Source organism: Bos indicus, chromosome 8, assembly GCF_029378745.1.
Source record: "Bos indicus isolate NIAB-ARS_2022 breed Sahiwal x Tharparkar chromosome 8, NIAB-ARS_B.indTharparkar_mat_pri_1.0, whole genome shotgun sequence".
NCBI lineage: Eukaryota > Metazoa > Chordata > Mammalia > Artiodactyla > Bovidae > Bos > Bos indicus.
Window position 1 is genome coordinate 38845321 of NC_091767.1, and position 20088 is coordinate 38865408.

General features: G+C 39.9%; 1 protein-coding gene across 2 annotated transcripts in view; it reads left to right on the forward strand.

The window, feature by feature from the left end:
* The window catches only part of ERMP1 (endoplasmic reticulum metallopeptidase 1), a 58493-nt gene that overhangs the window by 8613 nt on the left and 29792 nt on the right, over positions 1–20088 (forward strand). For both annotated transcript variants that reach the window (XM_019965538.2, XM_070794217.1), the window contains exons 5-6: positions 17834–17980; positions 18656–18748. In XM_019965538.2, the coding sequence (XP_019821097.2) occupies positions 17834–17980; positions 18656–18748 (240 nt within the window). The remainder of the gene's footprint in view (positions 1–17833; positions 17981–18655; positions 18749–20088) is intronic.

Sequence of the window (20088 nt, forward strand, 5' to 3'; positions counted from 1 at the left end):
ACAAGTCATTTCATTTATTTCTTTACATTTATTGAGTACTCACTTTACTGGTTTAATTTATAGTCCATGCTCTTTCTACTAAATGCAGACAGTTAAGCTCAAGAATCCTACAGTTTACATTTTAGATATATTGGCATTATTATGATAATAACAGTCACCACTGGATGGTGGGCATTGCTGATGGAGCTGTGGTGTGAGTGACTAGAGGGGAGGATGGGGCAGACTGTGAAAAGCCAATTTGAATTCTCCATTGCTTCATAAACTTAAAACCAGAGTTGCCATTGCAGCTTTACTTACACTCTTTATAGTTTTCTGTACTGTTTACATTTTTGCATTTCATATGGGCTTCCCTGATAGCCCAGCTGGTAAACAATCCGCTTGCTATGCAGGAAACCCTAGTTCGATTCCTGGGTCAGGAAGTTCTCCTGGAGAAGGGATAGGCTACCCACTCCAGTATTCTTGACTGGGAAATCCCATGGAGGGAGAGGCCTGGTAGGCTACAGTCCATGGGGTCACAAAGAGTCAGACACGACTGAGTGACTTCACTCACTCACTCACCCATTCCAGTGTTCTTGGGCTTCCCTGGTGATTCAGATGGTAAAGAATTCACCTGCAATGTGAGAGACCTGGGTTCGTTCCCTGGGTTGGGAAGATCCCCTGGAGAAGGGCATGGCAACCCACTCCAGTATTCTTGCCTGGAGAATCCCCATGGACAAAGGAGCCTAGTGGGATATAGCCCATGGGATCGGGAAGAGTTGGATACAACTGAGTGACTAAGCACAGCACATGATTAGTAATAAAACAAAAAACAGACTTGTTACTAGTTAGCAATATATATGGCTTAGTGAGTAAAGAATCTACCTATAGTGCAGGAGACAGAGGAGTCGTGGGTTCAATCCCTGGGTCGGGAAGATTCCCTGGAGTAGGAAATGGTACCCAGTCCAGTATTCTTGCCTGAAAATCCAATGGACAGAGGAGCAATATATATACAGCTTAAGTGTTTTACTTACTCTAGAATAAAATTGCCATATTTCAAAATTAATTTTCTTTGTGAAGGGGCATTCTACAAAAGATTTGTAAAGAATGTTTTTCCCTTTTCTTTGAGTCTTTGTATGCTGTTTTCCCTCTAGATTTTGGTAGTTTATCCTTGTGGCTAAATGCTCTACCCCAAAGCTTTCTGGGCATTTTCGGATGGTCTAATACCTTTCTCAGTATATCTCTCACTTCCCAATGTTCTTGCTACAAAACACTAGCTTTCTCATGGGCATTGCTTTCAGAAAGCTAGTTAGTGTTGCTTCCGTGTCTGAAGAGGCAGGAGGAGGCCTCCTGGGTCTGGAGTCCTGGGGATCACTGCCAGACCAGTCCGTCCTCAGCTTCTGCGGCAGGCGCTTTTATCCTGAACGGTAGTGTTTGTCCTGCCTGGGAATGTTTCAGTTAAAACAGTTTGTACTCTGTAGTGTCCTGTTGTCGCTTCAGAGAGACATTCATTTGGGGAGGTTTTAGTGACTAGAATAATCACTACTACTTAATTTTTTTAAAAAGGGCCAGAATGCATGAAAGAATGGCATAATTTATCAGACTGATGATATATATCATGAGTCAAGGCTTAATTTAATAGATTTGAAGGTGTTACAAAATTCATTGTTTAAAATTTTAAAGTGATTAAACCAGTAATATATGTTCCTTGTAAAGAAATTATACGCTACCAACCTTGAGTAGAAGGAAGCCCATAAACAACGGGGTCAATGAAATCTTTTTTTTTCCCTCTTATGAAAAATATCCATGACCCTGTAATGTTACAACCCAGAGCAAACTATTGCTATAGTTTAGTCCCTATCCTTCTGGGATTTTTTTTTTAATTCATCTCTATATAAATATATAAAATATATACTATATGTAATCTTGAATTTGACTTGAACAAGTCTTTATTGAATTTGTTACAATATGGCTTCTGTTTTGTGTTTGATTTTTTTTTGTCTGTGAGGTATGTGGGATCTTAGCACCCTGACCAGGGATCAAACCCAGACCCTCTGCATTGGAAGGTGAAGTCTTCACCACTGGACCATCAGGGAAGTCCCCAGTAGTTTTTAGGTATATTCACAGAGTTGTACAGTCATCACTACAATCAATTTCAGAATCTTTTCATCTCCCACCCTTTGGGGTGATAACCCCAAAGAGAAACCCCATACTCATGAGTGGTCTGGCTTCTTTCACTTCTTACAGTATTCTTTGATGCTCATGCATGTTGTAGTGTGTATCAGTACTTCATCCTCTTTTAAAAATTATTATTACTGTTATTTTTTGGCCACACCACATGGCTTGCAGGGATCTTAGTTCACCAACCAGGGATTGAACCTGCACATTTGGCAATGAAGACGTGGAGTCCTGACCTCTGGACCACAAGGGCATTCTTCATTCTTTTTTATGGCTAGATTATATTCCATGGAGGAATATCCTGCATTTCATTGATCCAGTCATCAGTTGATGGACATTTGGGTTGTTTCCACTTTTATGCCATTATGAATAATGCTGCTGTGAGCATTTGTGTGTAGTTCTCTGTGTGGACATGTATTTTTATTTCTTTTGAGTGGATTCCTAAGAATGGAATTACAGGGTTATATGACAAGTTTATGTTCTAACTTTTTGAGAAACTGTTAAACTAAGTTTTATTTTAGAAGAAATGTAAATTCAAATAACAGTAAGAACTTTTTAATAATTAGTTTTGCAAAAGGTAAGTAGAATGATAATGCCCAATTCTGATGAATAGAGAGGAACAGGCATTTTTATACACTATTGCTAGAAGTATAGATTGGTGCAGTTTTGGGGCAGTTTGGCCATATATATCACTTTAAAAAATGTACAGATCCTTCTTCTAGCAGGTCGCCTTGTAGGAATTTATTCTGTGGAAATAGTTGTACACAGATGCATAGATCTAAGTCCTGCATAGTCTTTTTGATTTTTTTTCTTTTTTTATAAGAATGAAAAATTGAAAACACCTTTCAGGTCCATGCATAAGAGACTGTTTATATTAATGGTGAGTTTATTGACATTGAGATCTGCCTTCCCTTATTATCACACATGTGGATAACTTTTGCTTTAAGAAAGATGGGGCTCATTCTTTAAGAAGAAATTAATGCACAAGAAACTGGGAGCATCGTGGGATTTAGATGATGGTAGGAGAAAGACTATAAGGTAAAAATATTTCTCTATGAGATAATTAAGATAAGAGCTTTCTGGGGGAGGCAGGGTAGGTGGTGATAAAGAGCACAGGCTCTATAGTCTGCTGATCCAAGTTCAAATCTCAGTGCTGTAGCATTGCAACCTTGGACGTCACTCAACCATTCCATACTTCAGTTCCTTATCTGTAAAATTGGGCTAGTATTGGTGTGTACTTTTAGGATGAATAACTACTTGCTAAAAACCTCAAGTCTGTAATTTCTTGTGGAAGAGCTCCCTTTGCCTTTTTTATATCATAGAGACTATCTTAGCCTGGAGCTCATCTGTCTTCCCCATCCCAGTCTCTCCAGTTTTCCCTTTTACACCATCACTGGACCTGTCTGTGGCCTGTAGGCCTCCATGGACAATCAGTGAGAGCCTAGGGTAGAGCTGGAGCACTGCTGTACAGCCATGGCATCTGTAAAGGGTCAAAGGCCAGGTAGCAGCTACTCAAAACCTTTTCCTATTGATGGATCTTATGGTTTTCTCAAGTATTTTTTATTGTACAGTGCATAAATTGAACTTTTATCTTTAGGTGTCTATTTCATCATTGATTGGTTGATTGGCTGTATTGGGTCTTAGTTGTGGCAGACAGGATCTTCTGTTACTGTGTGCGGGCTTAGATGCTCCGTGGCATGTGGGATCTTAGTTCCCTGACCAGGGATTGAACCTGAGTCCCCGGAATTGGAAGGTGGATTCTTAACCACTGGACCATTAGGAAAGCCCCTATGTCATGTTTTATTATAAGCTAAGAAAAGTGCACAGCTCTGAATGCTCAGCTTAATGAATTTTTATAGACTGAGTAAGTAATGTAACTAGAACCCAGATCAAGATTGAGAGTATTTTGGTTTCTTCCAGAAGCCTCTGCTGTGGTCCCTTCTCAGTCATTCCTTCCCCAGGATCACCGTATTTTAACTTGTTTCTTGGTAGATTTAATCTTGCTTGTGTTTGAACTTTAAATTGACTCATACATAGTGTTTCTTTTGTGTGTGGCTTTTTTTTCTCAGTATTATGTTTGTAAGATTCATCTGTGTTACGTTTAGTTCATTCTTTTTCAATGCCAGATAATACTCCATTCACAAGGATATCCATTGTACTAGTGATGTTAGATTGTTTCTAGGCTTTGGCTCTTATGAGTGGTCTTATGAACATTCTTAATGAGTGTCTTTCGTATACATGTTTGTGTATGCACATTTCTTAGTGAAACTAGAGTCATAAAGTGTGTGTAGTCTCAGCTTTGGTAGATAGTTTTGGTAAATAAATGCCATGCTGAGATGCAAAAATCCTAAAAAAAAAAAATTAGTAAACTGAATCCAGCCATGTATCAATATGTGTATTTATATGTATATGTGTACATACAAAAAAGGTAATGTTTCCAACCAGGTTGAGCTTATTTCAGGAATATAAGATTTTTTCAACTTTCAGGTATACAACATAGTGACCCAGTATTTGTATGTGTTGCAAAATGATCATCAATAAGTCTAGTTAACATCCATTACCATACAGATGCAGATGTTTTTTCCTTACGTTGAGAAGGTTTAAGATGTTTTCTTAGCAACTTTGTTAAAATTAAAAAAAATTAACTGGAAGATAATTGCTTGACAGTGTTGTGTTAATTTCTGCTATACAACAACATGAATCAACTGTAAGTGTACACGTACCCCCTCCACGTTGAGCCTGCTTCCCATATTCCGTCCCACCCCTCTCGGTCGTTGTGGGCCGCTGAGCTGAGCTCCCGTGTTACACAGCAGCCTCCCGCTAGCTGTTTCACGTATGGCAGTGTATATGTGTCAGTGCTGCTCTCCCTTTATCCTACTCTTTCCTTCCCCTGCTGTGTCCACAAGTCTCTTAGCAGCTTTCAAGTATGCAATACAGTATTATTAAATTTAGTCCCCGTGCCGTACACACATTATGTCCCCGTAACTTACTTATTTTATGACTGGAAGTTTGTGCCTTTTGGCCACCTTCACCCATTTCCCCCACCTCCCTCCCCCCATATTTGACAACCACAGTCTGTCCTCTGTTATCTATGAAGTCCTTTTTTCAGGGGAGGGGTCAGGATTCCATGTGAGATCAAATGGTGTTTATCTTTCTCTTTCTGACTTAACTTCATTTAGGATGGGCTGAATGATATTCCAGTGTGTGTGTGGAAGAAAAAAATTTGCAACTGTATGATAATGGGTGTGTGTGTGTGTATACGCATACACACACATTTTCCTTATCCATGCATCTGTTGATGGATGCAGGTTGTTTCCATGTCTTGGCTATTGTAAATAATGCTCCAGTGCATATGGGGGTGCAGATATCTTTTTGAGTTTGTTTTTGTTTTTTTTGGGTAAACGCCCAGAAGTAGAATCATATAGTTTTTAATTTTTTGAGAAACGTCTATACTGTTTTCCCTAGTGGAAGCACCAATTTACTTTCTCACCAGCAATGCACAGGATTCCCATTTCTCCACATCCTTACAAACACTTATTTCTTATCTTTGTGATAACAGCTGTGCTGACAGGTATGAAGTGATATGTCACTATGATTTTGATCTGTGTATACCTGATGATTAGAGATGTTGAGCACCACTGAAGTACATCTTAGGCATCTGTTTACCATCGTTAGACAAGTGTCTATTCAAGTCCTGTGCCCATTTTTTAATCAGATTGTTTGGGATTTTTTATTTTGCTCTTAATTTGTATGAATTCTTTATATTTTAGGTATTAACCCTTTATCATATATATGGTTTACAAACATTTTCTCTCATTCAGTACACTGCCTTTTCATTTTGTTGATGATTTTCTTTGCTGCGCTGAGGCTTTTTAGTTTGATGTAGCCCTGCTTGTTTATTTTTTGCTTTTGTAAAATCCAAAACATCATCACCAAGACCAATGTCAAGGAGCTCACTACCTATGTTTTCTCCTTAGAATTGTATGATTTCACTTTTATGTATTCAATCTTTAACCCATTTTGAGTTAACTTTGTGTATAGTATAATACAGTTATTCATTTCCATTATTCTGTGTGTGGCAGTCCAGTTTTCCCAATACCATTTGTTTCAAACACTGTTCCTTACCCACTGTATATGCTTGGCTCCTTGTTGTAAATTAATTGACCATATATGTATGGAGTTACTTCTGAATTCTCTGTTCTGTTTCACTGATCTGTGTTTCTGTTTTTATGCCAATATCATACTGTTTTCATGACAAGAGCTTTGTCATACAGTTTGCAGTCAAGAAGTGTGATGTCTCCAGCTTTATTCTTCTTGCTTAAAGTTGCTTTGGCTATTTGGGGTTTTTTATGGTTCCATACAAATTTTAGGATTGTTCTATTTCTGTGAGAAATGCCATTGGCATTTTGATAGGGATTGCATTGAATCTATGGAGAAGGCAATGGCACCCCACTCCAGTACTCTTGCCTGGAAAATCCCATGGATGGAGGAGCCTGGAAGGCTGCAGTCCATGGAGTCGCTGAGGGTCGGACACGACTGAGCAACTTCACTTTCACTTTTCACTTTCATGCATTGGAGAAGGAAATGGCAACCCACTCCAGTGTTCTTGCCTGGAGAATCCCAGGGACGGGGGATTCCCTGCCTGGTGGGCTGCCGTCTATGGGGTCGCACAGAGTCGGATGTGACTAAAGTGATTTAGCAGCAGCAGCAGCAGCAGCAGCATTGAATCTATAGATTACCTAGTCTAGCATGGATATTTACCAATATTAATATTTCTAATCTGTGTTGTTCAGTTGCAAAGTTGTGTCTGACTCTTTGGGACCCCATGGACTGCAGCACACCAGTCTTCCCTGTCCCTCCTTATCTCCCAGAATTTGCCTAAGTTCATGTCCAGTGAATCAGTGATGGCATCCAACCCATCTCATCTTCTGTTGCCATCTTCTCTTTCTGCTTTCAGTCTTTCCCAGTATCAGGGACTTTTCCAATGAGTTGGCTGTTTGCATCAGGTGGCCAAAGTATTGGAGCTTCAGCTTTAGCATCAGTCCTTCCAAAGAGTATTCAGGGTTGATTTCCTTTAAGAGTGACTGGTTTGATCTCCTTGCTTTCCAAGGAACTCTCAAGAGTCTTCTCCAGTACCACAGTTCGAAAGCATCTATTTTTCTGTGCTCTGCCTTCTTTATTGTTCGGTTCTCACAGTTGTACTTGACTACTGGAAAGACTGTAGCCTTGCCTATAAGGACCCTGGTTGGTGAAGTGATGTCTTTGCTTTTTAACATATTGTATACGTTTGTCATAGCTTTCCGGCCAAGAAGCAATTTTCTTATAATTTCATTGCTGCAGTCACCATCCGCAGTGATTTTAGATTCCAAGGAGAGGAAATATGTCACTGCTTCCACCTTTTCCCCTTTATTTGCCATGAAGTGATGGGACCAGATGCCATGATCTTAGTTTTTTTTAATAGAGTTTTAAGTCAGCTTTTTCACTCTCCTCGTTCACCCTCGTTAAGAGACTCTTGTTCCTCTTTGCTTTGTGCCATTAAAGTGGTATCATCTACATATCTGAGGTTGTTGATATTTCTCCTGCCAGTCTTGATTCCAGCTTGTAACTCATCCAGCCTGGCATTTTGCATGATGTGCTCTGCATATAACTTAAATAGGGTGACAGTAAACAGCCTTGACATACTCTTTCTCAACCCTGAACCAGTCCATTGTTCGGTATAAGGTTCTAACTTTGATTCTTTTTTTTTTTTGGGGGGGGGGGCCTCGATCAGAAGGACTTGGGCCCCTAACTTTGATTCTTGACCTGCATACAGGTTTCTCAGGAAACAGGTAAGATGGTCTGGTATTCCTATCTCTTTAAGAATTTTCCAGTTTGTTATGATCCACATGGTCAAAGGTTTTAGTGTAGTCAATAAAGCAGAAGTAGATGGTTTTATTGGAGAAGGCAATGGCACCCCACTCTAGTACTTTAGCCTAGAAAATCCCATGGATGGAGGAGCCTGGTAGGCTGCAGTCCATGGGGTCGCTAGAGTCGGACATGACTGAGCGACATCACTTTCACTTTTCACTTTCATGCATTGGAGAAGGAAATGGCAACCCACTCCAGTGTTCTTGCCTAGAGAATCCCAGGGACGGGGAAGCCTGGTGGGCTGCCGTCTATGGGGTCGCACAGAGTCGGACACGACTGAAGCGACTTAGCAGCAGCAGCAGCAGCAGCAGATGGTTTTAAGGAATTCCCTTGCTTTCTCTATGATCCATCAAATATTGGCAATTTGATCTCTGGTTGCTCTGCCTTTTCTAAACCCAGCTTGAACATCTGGAAGTTCTTGGTTCATGTAATGCTGAAGCCTAGCTTGGAGGATTTTGAGCATAACCTTACTAGCATGGGAGATGAGTGCAGTTGTCCAGTGGTTTGAACATTCTTTAGTGTTGCTCTTCTTGGGAATTGGGATGAGGATCGACCTTTTCTACTCCTGTGGCCACTGCTGCGTTTTCCAAGTTTGTTGACATATTGAGTGCAGCACTTTAATAGCATCATCTTTTAGGATTTTAAATACCTCTGCTGGAATTTCGTCTCCTCCAACCTTTATTGACACCAGTGCCTCCTATGTCCCACTTGACTTCACACTCCAGAATGTCTGGCTCTGAATGACAGACTATACCAATGAGGTTATCTGGGTCATTAAGATCTTTTTTGTACAGTTCTGTGTATTCTTTCTGGATATTTTCAATCTCTTCTGCTTCTATTAGGTCTTTACAGTTTCTATCCTTTATTGTGTCCATCTTTGGAAGAAATGTTACTTTGATATTTCCAATTTTCTTGATGAGGTCTCTAGTCTTGCCCTTACTGTTGTTTTCCTCTATTTCTTTGTATTCATTGAAGAAGGCCTTCTTGTCTCTCTTTGCTGTTCTCTGGAACTCTGCATTTAGTTAATTTATGAGCACACAATTTATTCCATTTATTTGTGTTATTTTCAGTTTCTCTCATCAGTGTCTTAAAGTTTTCAGCGTATGTGTCATTCACCTCCTTGGTTAATTTGTTCCTTGGTATTTTATTCTTTTTAATACAATTGGAAATGGGATTGTTCTCTAAATTTCTTTTTCTGATAGCTCACTGGTGTATAGAAATACATCTGGTTTTGTGGAATGATTATATATCCTGAATTTTTACTAATGGTATATGAAGATGGCTTAATATTTAAAAGTCACTCTGTGTAGTTCATCACATTACCACCTCAGCTGAAAATCTCAGTGTAATCATCTCAGTATATAAAGAACAGGGTTTATGTTCCTTCAATAACAGTACATTTATCATATTCAGAAAGTATGATATTAATATAAAACTGTCAGTGAATAAACTGCATATTCAGATTTCTCTTGTTTTGATAACATTTTAGCTGTTTTTAATCTGAGTTCCAATTCAGGATCAAACAGCAGAGATATTTTGATGTATAATAATCATTACATAACATACAAGTAAAAAATATGTGTGAACATAATTATTATAAAGTCAATATACATCTAACTTCAATATGTGAAAGAGGATAGACTCTGGCCACATGCTCCCAGAAGTTTTCCACCTGCCTTTTCTCAAATACTAGGTTGGTGCAGAAGTAACTGTGGCTTCGGACCCTGAATTTTAAATCAGTATAATTAGGCTAAAACACATCTTTATTAATAAAACAGGAACCATCACAGTCAATACATTTTTGCCAACAGGAAATAAAAATAGGAACCATCACAGTACGTTTTTGCCAGTAGGAAATAAGTTTATTCCTATAGCATAAAAATCTGCTCTTTCAAATTCAACAAACTCTTGGAAAGCATTTTCTGTGTCCTCCTGGTTGTGGAAGCATTTTCCCTGCAAAAAGTTGTCGAGATGCTTGAAGAAGTGGTAGTCGGTTGGTAAGAGGTCAGGTGAATATGGCAAATGAGACAAAAGTTCGTAACCCAATTTGTTCAACTTTTGAAGTGTTGGTTGTGCAATGAGTGGACAAGTGATGTGGTGGAGAAGAATTGGGCCTGTTCTGTTGAACAGTGCCAGCTGCAGACATTGCAGTTTTTGGTGTATCTCATCAATTTGCTGAGCATACTTCTCCGAGGTAATGGTTTTGCTAGGATTCAGAAAACTGTAGTAGATCAGAGAGGCAGCAGACCACCAAACAGTGACCATGACCTATTTTTGATGCAACTTTGGCTTTGGGATGTGCTTCAGAGCTTCATTTTGGTCCAGTCACTGAGCTGGTTGTCTCTGGTAGTATAAAATCCACTTTTTGTTGCATGTCACAATCTGATTGAGAAATTGTTCATTGTTGTTGTATAGAATAAGAGAAGACAACATTTCAAAATGATGTTTTTGATTTGTAGTCAACTCAGTTCAGTTCAGAGAAGGCAGTGGCACCCCACTCCAGTACTCTTGCCTGGAAAATCCATGGATGGAGGAGCCTGGTAGGCTGTAGTCCATGGGGTCGCTAGGAGTTGGACACCACTGAGCGACTTCATTTTGACTTTTCACTTTCATGCATTGGAGAAGGAAATGGCAACCCACTCCAGGGTTCTTGCCTGGAGAATCCCAGGGACGGGGGAGCCTGGTGGGCTGCCGTCTATGGGGACGCACAGAGTCGGACATGACTGAAGCGACTTAGGAGCAGCAGTAGCAGCAGTTCAGTTCAGTCTCTCAGTCATGTCCGACTCTTTGTGACCCCATGGACTGTAGCATGCCAGGCCTCCCTGTCCAGAACCAACTTCCAGAGTTTACTCAGACTCATGTCCAATGAGTCCGTGATGCCATCCAACCATCTCATCCTCTTTCATCCCCTTCTTTTCCTGCCTTCAATCTTTCCCAACATCAGAGTCTTTTCCAATGAGTCGGGTATTCGCATTAGGTAGCCAAAGTATTGGAGTGTCAGCTTACCATCAGTCCTTCCAATGAATATTCAGGATTGATTTCCTTTAGGATGGACTGGTTGGATCTCCTTGGAGTCCAAGGGACTCTTCAAGAGTCTTCTCCAACACCACAGTTCAAAAGCATCAATTCTTCGGTGCTCAGCTTTCTTTATAGTCCAACTCTCACATCCATACATGACTACTGGAAAAACCATAGCTTTGACTAGATGGACCTTTGTTGGTAAAGTAATGTCTCTGCTTTTTAATATGTCGTCTAGGTTGGTCATAACTTTTCTTCCAAGGAGCAAGCGTCTTTTAATTTCATGGCTGCAGTCACCATCTGCAGTGATTTTGGAGCCCCCCAAAGTAAACTTTCTCACTGTTTCCATCGTTTTCCCATCTATTTGCCATGAAGTGATGGGACCAGATGCATGATCTTAGTTTTCTGAATGTTGAGCTTTAAGCCAACACTTTAAGCTTTTTCACTCTTCTCTTTCACTTTCATCAAGAGGCTTTTTATTTCTTCTTCACTTTCTGCCATAAGGGTGGTGTCATCTGCATATCCGAGGTTATTGATATTTCTCCTGGCAATCCTGATTCTAGATTGTGCTTCATCCAGCCCAGCGTTTCTCATGATATACTCTGGATAGAAATTAAATAAGCAGGGTGACAATATACAACCTTGACATACTCCTTTCCCTGTTTGGAACCAGTCTGTTGTTCCATGTCCAGTTCTAACTGTTGCTTCCTGATCTGCATACAGATTTATCAGAAGGCAGGTCAGGTGGTCTTGTATTCCCATCTCTTTAAGAATTTTCCACAGTTTGTGGTGATCCACGCGGTCAAAGGCTTTGGCATAGTCAATAAAGCAGAAATAGATGTGGTCAACTCATGAGGCACCCAATTACTGACATTTTTCACCTTTCCAATTTGCTTCAAATGCCAAATGACTGTAGAATGGTTGACATTGAGTTCTCGGGCAACTTCTTGTATAGTTATAAGAGGATCAGTTTCAATGATCTTCTCAGATGGTTGTTGTCAACTTCTGATGGCCAGCCACTGTGCTTCTTACTTTCAAGGCTCTCATCTCCTTTGCAAAACTTCTTGACTACCACTGTACTGTACGCTCATTGGCAGTTCCTGAGCCAGATGCGTTGTTGATGTTGTGAGTTGTCTCTGCTGCTTTATGACCCATTTGAAGTCGAATAAGAAAACTGCTCAAATTTGCTTTTTTGTCTAACATCATTTCCATAGTCTAAAATACATAGAAAATAAACAGCAAATAATAATTTATTAGCAGTTGACTGGCTACAGTCCAGTCCAGTTCAGTCGCTCAGTCATGTCCGACTCTTTGCGACCTCATGGACTGCAGCATGCCAGGCTTCCCTGTCTGTTACCAACTCCCAGAACTTGCTCAAACTCATGTCCATCGAGTCAGTGATGCCATCTAATCATCTCATCCTCTGTCTTCCTCTTCTCCTCCTGCCTTCAATCTTTCCCAACATTAGAGTCTTTTTCAGTGAGTCAGCTTTTTGCATCAGGTGGCCAAAGTATTGGAGCTTCAGCTTCAGCATCAATCCTTCTAGTGAATATTCTGGGTTGATTTCCTTTAGGATTGATTGGTTTGATCTCCATGCTGTCCAAGGGACTCTGAAGAGTCTTCTCTAGCTCCACAGTTGAATGTATCAATTCTTCCGTGCTCAGCCTTCTTTATGGTCCAACTTTCACATCATATATGACTACTGGGGAAAGCATAGCTTTGACTTTATGGACCTTTGTTGGCAAAGTGATGTCCCTTTTTAATACACTGTCTGGGTTTGCCATGGCTCTTCTTCCAAGGAGCAAGCGTCTTTTTAATTTCCTGGCTGCAGTCACTGTCCACACTGATTTTGGGTCCCAAGAAAATAAAATCTGCCACTGTTTTCACTTTGTCCCCCATCTATTTGCCATGAAGTGATAGGACCAGATGCCATGATCTTTGTTGTTTGAATGTTTAGTTTGAAGCCAGCTTTTTCACTCTCCTTTTTCATCCTCATTAAGAGGCTCTTTAGTTTCTTTTTGTTTTCTGCCATTAGAGTGGTATCTTCTGCATATCTGAGGTTGTTAATATTTCTCCCAGAAGTTTTGATTCCAGCTTGTGATTCATCCAGCCCACCATTTCTCATATTCTCTGCATACAAGTTAAATAAACAGGGCGACAGTATATAGCTTTGACATACTCTGTTCTCAAGTTTGAACCAGTCCATTGTTCCATGTCCAGTTCTGACTGTTGCTTCTTGTCCTTCATACAGGTTTCACAGGTGACAGGTAACGTGTTCTGGTATTCCCATCTCTTGAATTTTTCCAGTTTATTGTGATCCACACAGTCAAAGGCTTTGGCGTAGTGAATGAAGTAGAAGTAGATATCTTTTAGTATTCCCTTGCTTTTTCTATGATCCGCTGGATGTTGCAATTTGATCTCTGGCTCCTCAACCTTTTCTAAATCCAGCTTGTATATCTAGAAGTTCTCAGTTCATGTACTGTTGAAACCCAGCTTGAAGGGTTTGAGCATTACTTTGCTAGCATATGAAATGAGTGCAATTGTGTGGTAGTTTGAACATTCTTTGGCATTGCTCTTCTTGGAATTGGAATGAAAACTGACCTTTGCCAGTCCTGTGGCCACTGCTGAGTTTTCCAAATTTGCTAACTTGGTGAGTGCAGCACGTTAACAGCATCATCTTTTAGGATTTTAATTAGCTCAGTTGGAATTCACCACCTCCAGTAGCTTTATTTGTAGTAATGCTTTCTAAGGCCCACTTGACTTCATACTCCAGGATGTTTGGCTCTATGTGAGTAACCACACCACTGTGTTTATCTGTGTCATTAAGACGTTTTTCGTGTAGTTCTTCTGTTTATTCTTGCCACATCTCTGCTTCTGTTAGGTCCTTGCCATTTCTGTCCTTTATCATGCCCATCTTTGCATGAAATGTTCCCTTGGCATCTCCAGTTTTCTTTACGGGATCTGTAGTCTTCCCCGTTCTGTTGTTTTCCTCTATTTCTTTGCACTGTTCACTTAAGAAGGTTTTTTCATTTCTCCTTGCTATTCTCTGGAATTCTGCATTCAGTTGGGTATATCTTTCCTTTTCTTCTTTGCCTTTCACTTCTCTTCTTCTCTCAGCTCCTTGTAAGACTTCTCCCTTGTGTGTGTGTGTTTATTTCAGTGTTTTTCATGTGTTTTATTTTATGGATTTTATATTATGTTATAACCATTTTAATGCATGACTTGATCCAGTTCAGGCCAATGGCAGCCCCTTCAGCTGGTGCCTGTCCTTTTGACACGTCTCTGACGTGTTTGAGCACTTCCTTTCTGGCACAAGATGTTCCCACTTTTGAGTATTTTCCTAGCCTCAGATTTGGAATTGGGCATATCTCTAGGGAGAACTGGTTCTTTTGGTGGATAATGGTATTCAAAAGCAAAGAGCCTGATGCTGAGTATGTTTTTGTTTATGTTTATCTTGTTTCGGCTTTCTAGGGCCTTTTGAATTCATAGCTTGGTGGTGTTTCCTGTAAGTTTTTGGAAGTTATTGGCCTTAACTTCTTTTACACATTGCTTCTGTTCCCATCCTCCCCTTCCTCTGGGATTCCAGTTACTCATGTTAGACCTTTATATCCTATCCCATATGTCTTATAAGCATTTTTGAGTTTTCTATCCCTGTTTCCTTTTGTGCTTTAATTCTCTGGATCTATCATTTTTCTTCTGCTGTTTTTACCTTTCTTTTTTTTTTTTCCTGTTATCTCCAACTTTTATTTATTTATTTTTAATATAAATTTATTTATTTTACTTGGAGGCCAATTACTTTACAATATTGTATTGGTTTTGCCATACATCAACATGAATCCACCACAGGTGTACACGTGTTCCCCATCCTGAACCCCCCTCCCTCCCTCCTCCCCGTACCATCCCTCTGGGTCATCCCAGTGCACCAGCCCTGAGCATCTTGTATCCTGCATCGAACCTGGACTGGCAATTCATTTCACATATGATATTATACATGTTTCAATGCCATTCTCCCAAATCATCCCACCCTCTCCCTCTCCCACAGAGTCCAAAAGACTGTCCTATACATCTGTGTCTCTTTGCTGTCTCACATACAGGGTTATCGTTACCATCTTTCTAAATTCCATATATATGCGTTAGTATACTGTATTGGTGTTTTTCTTTCTGGCTTACTTCACTCTGTATAATAGGCTCCAGTTTCATCCACCTCATTAGAACTGATTCAAATGAATTCTTTTTAATGGCTGAGTAATACTCCATTGTGTATATGTACCACAGCTTTCTTATCCATTCACCTGCTGATGGACATCTAGGTTGCTTCCATGTCCTGGCTTTTATAAACAGTGCTGCGATGAACATTGGGGTACACGTGTCTCTTTCAATTCTGGTTTCCTTGGTGTGTATGCCCAGTAGTGGGATTGCTGGGTCATAAGGCAGTTCTATTTCCAGTTGTTTAAGGAATCGCCACACTGTTCTCCATAGTGGCTGTACTAGTTTGCATTCCCACCAACAGTGTAAGAGAGTTCCCTTTTCTCCACATCCTCTCCAGCATTTATTGCTTGTAGACTTTTGGATCACAGCCATTCTGACTGGCGTGAAATGGTACCTCATTGTGGTTTTGATTTGCATTTCTCTGATAATGAGTGATGTTGAGCATCTTTTCATGTGTTTGTTAGCCAGCTGTATGTCTTCTTTGGAGAAATGTCTGTTTAGTTCTTTGGCCCATTTTTTGATTGGGTCATTGGAACAAAATAGAAAGCCTAGAGATAAATCCACGCACCTATGGACACCTTATCTTTGACAAAGGAGGCAAGAATATACAATGGAGAAAAGACAATCTCTTTAACAAGTGGTGCTGGGAAAACTGGTCAACCACTTGTAAAAGAATGAAACTAGAACACTTTCTAACTCCATATACAAAAATAAACTCAAAATGGATTAAAAATCTAAACATAAGACCAGAAACTATAAAACTCCTAGAGGAGAACATAGGCAAAACACTCTCCGACATACATCACAGCAGGATCCTCTATGACCCACCTCCCAGAATATTGGAAATAAAAGCAAAAATAAACAAATGGGACCTAATTAAACTTAAAAGCTTCTGCACAACAAAGGAAACTATAAGCAAGGTGAAAAGACAGCCTTCAGAATGGGAGAAAATAATAGCAAATGAAGCAACTGCCAAAGAACTAATCTCAAAAATATACAAGCAACTCCTGCAGCTCAATTCCAGAAAAATAAACAGCCCAATCAAAAAATGTTTTTACCTTTGTATTAAGCTGTGTATGTATTAAAATTCTTAACAGCAGTTATTATTTTCAGTCCTAGGGTTTCTGTTTGACACGTTCTCTGTTAAGGTTTGTGCTTGTTTAGTGATACCCTTGCTGTTATCTGTGGTTTTGAATAATTAATATTTATTTTAAAATTCATGCCTGGTAACTCCAGTATCTGGGTCACCTAGGTATCTGATTCTGTAGTGTTTCTTCACCCCTTCTGTCCTCCACCATTTATGTTTTTTTTTTTCCCTGTAGGAAAGCAAATGATTATCTGGTTATAAAGTTATGAAAATGTTAATATTCTTGGATTCTCTGAAATGGAGTTACTTGATCTGTCAACATCAGATAACTTTTTGCTAAATTTAGTTATAATATACAACCCCTGAATCTCAGTGGATTACAACAGCAAAGGTTTATTTGTTGCTCATGTTACATTCTGGTCCCATGGTTATTGTGTTCCATGTGTCTTATTCATCCTGGGATCCAGGCTGAAGAAGCCCCCATCAGGGACATAGCGATCTCAGGGCCAAAGTTAATGGGAGAGGTGGACCATGTGATGGCTCTTCAGGGTCTGTGTCTCTCCCATTCACAGTCAGTTGGCTGAAGCAGTTCATGTATGTGCTGCTTCCACAGGAGGCATTGTAAGTTATGTGAGAGGGAACAGTGAATAATTGGGACAGTAATGTAATTTATCTTGTTATCTGAAAGAAAAAACTCCTTTATTTGAAAACTGTATATGATGGAGATGTTAATGTGGAATTGTTAATAATGATACAAGTTATGTGTAATAATAAGGAACTTTATGATATGTTCAGTAATTACACAGTTATTAAAATGATCATTTAAAAATTATTTGGCTGCTTTGGGTCTCCGTTGTGGCAGGCAGCATCTTTTCACTGCAACGTGCAGGCTCTCTAGTTGTCGTGTGCAAGCTCAGTTGCCCTGCAGCATGTGGGAGCTCAGTTCCTTGACCAGGAATTGAACCTGCATCTCCTGCATTGAAAGGTGGATTCTTAACCACTGGACCATGATCACTGTAATATCTAAAATAATCATTGTAATAACTAGCAACATAGGAATGTGTTTAGTACAACGTTAAGTGAAAGAGAAATGTAAAGATTATACATACCCTATCAGTACATCTGTGTACACACATACATTTATAAGTCATATATAAGTCGAAGACTTAAAAATGATAATAGTTATCTTTGGATGATGGGCTTGTGAGTAGTTTTTCATTTTTAAACTTAAACTTTTTATAGAGCTGTTATATTATTATTAAAAGCAATTTTGTTGTCCACAAGGTTATTTTTCATTTAAAAGAATCATACGCATTTATCAAAGAAATGTTGGAAAATATAGAAGAGGATTAAAAAAACAAAACTCTTGACCTATCTCCCCAAATCACCATAGTAACTACTTTATGTATGTTAAAAAGTTCCAGATTAACCTCATATTGTTGTCATATTTTATTTTAGGTCCTGAAAATCCTTGGTTGGTCCAAGCTTATGTCTCAGCAGCTAAACACCCATTTGCTTCGGTGGTGGCTCAGGAGGTTTTCCAGAGTGGAATCATTCCTTCAGATACTGACTTCCGGATCTACAGGGATTTTGGGAACATTCCAGGTATTGTCAATTGTTATGGACTTTTCTGTGACAATGATTAATTAAAAACAAGTCTTACTTTTTGGAAGTTTGTGGGTAAGCAGCATTTTCTGAGAGCAGATTTTTATGTGAGAACTGTATATACTGACTCACTCAAAAAGAGTTCCTGATAGTCTCCTTTTCTTTTAAACTCCAATTTACTTTAAATGCTTCCTTTTTCTAGAACATGTCATCTTGGCCCACAGTGTGACAGAAGAACAGGGGAGAACTGTTAGCACTTCATTCGCAAAAGATGGTGATAGATCCTTCAGGGGTCTTTTTCATCGTTACCTTGCTTTGCCAACTGCCCTGGGGACTTGTACAGCTTATTTAAAGTTAAAATTTGGCTCTGGCCAAATTCTACATCTGGCAAGATGTAGATGGTAAAGTTTTGATGACCTCCCATGCCAGTATTCCTACTCCTTGCTGTGTGACTTGTAATGCCCCAGTCATTACATATTGAATTATGTACCATAGCTATAGGTTCTGTGAGAATTTCATCATTCCTTCATGAATGTGACAAAGCAGTCATGCTACTGCTTTGCTGTCTTTTAGGAATTTAATACATTAAATACATTAAACAAAGAGGCCTTAAATTGAGGTTGATCTTTAAAGTAAAATGACTTTTATTTTGTTTTTTTTTTCTGTATGTCTTAGGAATAGACTTAGCTTTTATTGAGAATGGATACATTTATCACACCAAGTATGACACAGCGGACAGAATTCTAACAGATTCCATTCAGAGAGCAGGTTGGTACTCTGATTTAGACTTTTGATATTAAGATGGAATATTATGGATGACCTGTGAGCCTATAGATACTCTGTGTCCTGTGCATTAAGGAGGCAGTGTATGGTGTGAATGAAGTGGGGCTTTGGAGTTAGATGAGGCTTTGAATTTTAGCCTTGAACTCTAGTTTAGCAGTTAGGAACCTAAGACTATTCATTATGAGGAATTTGAAAGGGAGTTGACTTAGGGTTATGGAAACATTGCTGAGTATTGAGAGTGTAGCCAAAATGGAAGCTGTACATTGGAGGTGGCACAAACACATATTTGGGCAACTTGCCCAGGTATGGAAAAGTTGCATTGATCCAAGGTTGGGTGGTGAGGACAGGTGACCCAGTTATATAGGACAGGTGTCAGGACGGGAGTTAAAATGCTTTCCGGTGACATCAGTAGTAGTCAGGGGAGGTGAGTCTGAGGCTGAGCCTTCCAAAGAGTTGGGATTTGGCACAGTGGGAAAGAGCCTGTTTGAGTAAGAGCTCTGCATGAGTAGGGCTTGTTTGTGCTGAGGACTGTTAGACTACAGTGTGAATGGAGGTTGCATTTTTCAGACATAGAGGGAAATGAGGCAGAGGTGTATGGAGGTAGAGAAAGCTGTAGATGGCTTTAAAAGTCAGCAAGCGGATGCTATAGGAATAAGAGATCATTAAAGGCCTGCATATGTGAATGAATGATGGTGTAAAATGCTGTCAGTCTGGTGATGCAGTATGGAGTGTATGGGAGACAAGGGGAGAGAGCCAAGAGTCAGGGCTGTTCCAACAGTAATTTTAGTGTGGAATACGAAGACCTAGACTGTAGTGCTGGCAAAAGATAGACATGAAAGCAAGGGTGGAAAACTAGGTACATTTTGAATGAAAACTCAGCAAGACTTGATAGGTTACATAGCAGGGATGAATCAGATGGATGGCAGCAAAGAAGACCTCAGAGGGTAAAGCCTGGCTGGCTGGGGAGAGATGACACCACTGACCATAATTGGACATGGGAAGGTGGCTCTCGCCCAGAGCAGTAGTGAGAAGGGGGAGGAGGCTGTGAACTCTGTCAGATAGGAGACAGAGGGTGTCTGTGAACTGACCAGATGAAAATGTAGATATGCCATTAGAGACTGTGGCAGAACTGGGTATCTGGGTTTGGAAATTAAAGGCACAGTCAAAACCACAGAAGTCTGGAGAATGGAAATGGTGTTTGGAAGGGTGAAACAAACCTGAGCTTAGGGGAAGATGCATTTGAAGGCGGCAGGAGAGCTGATGAAAGAAATCCCACAGTGAGACAGTGTGGTGTCTTCAGTGAAAAGAAGAGGAAGTCCAGGACG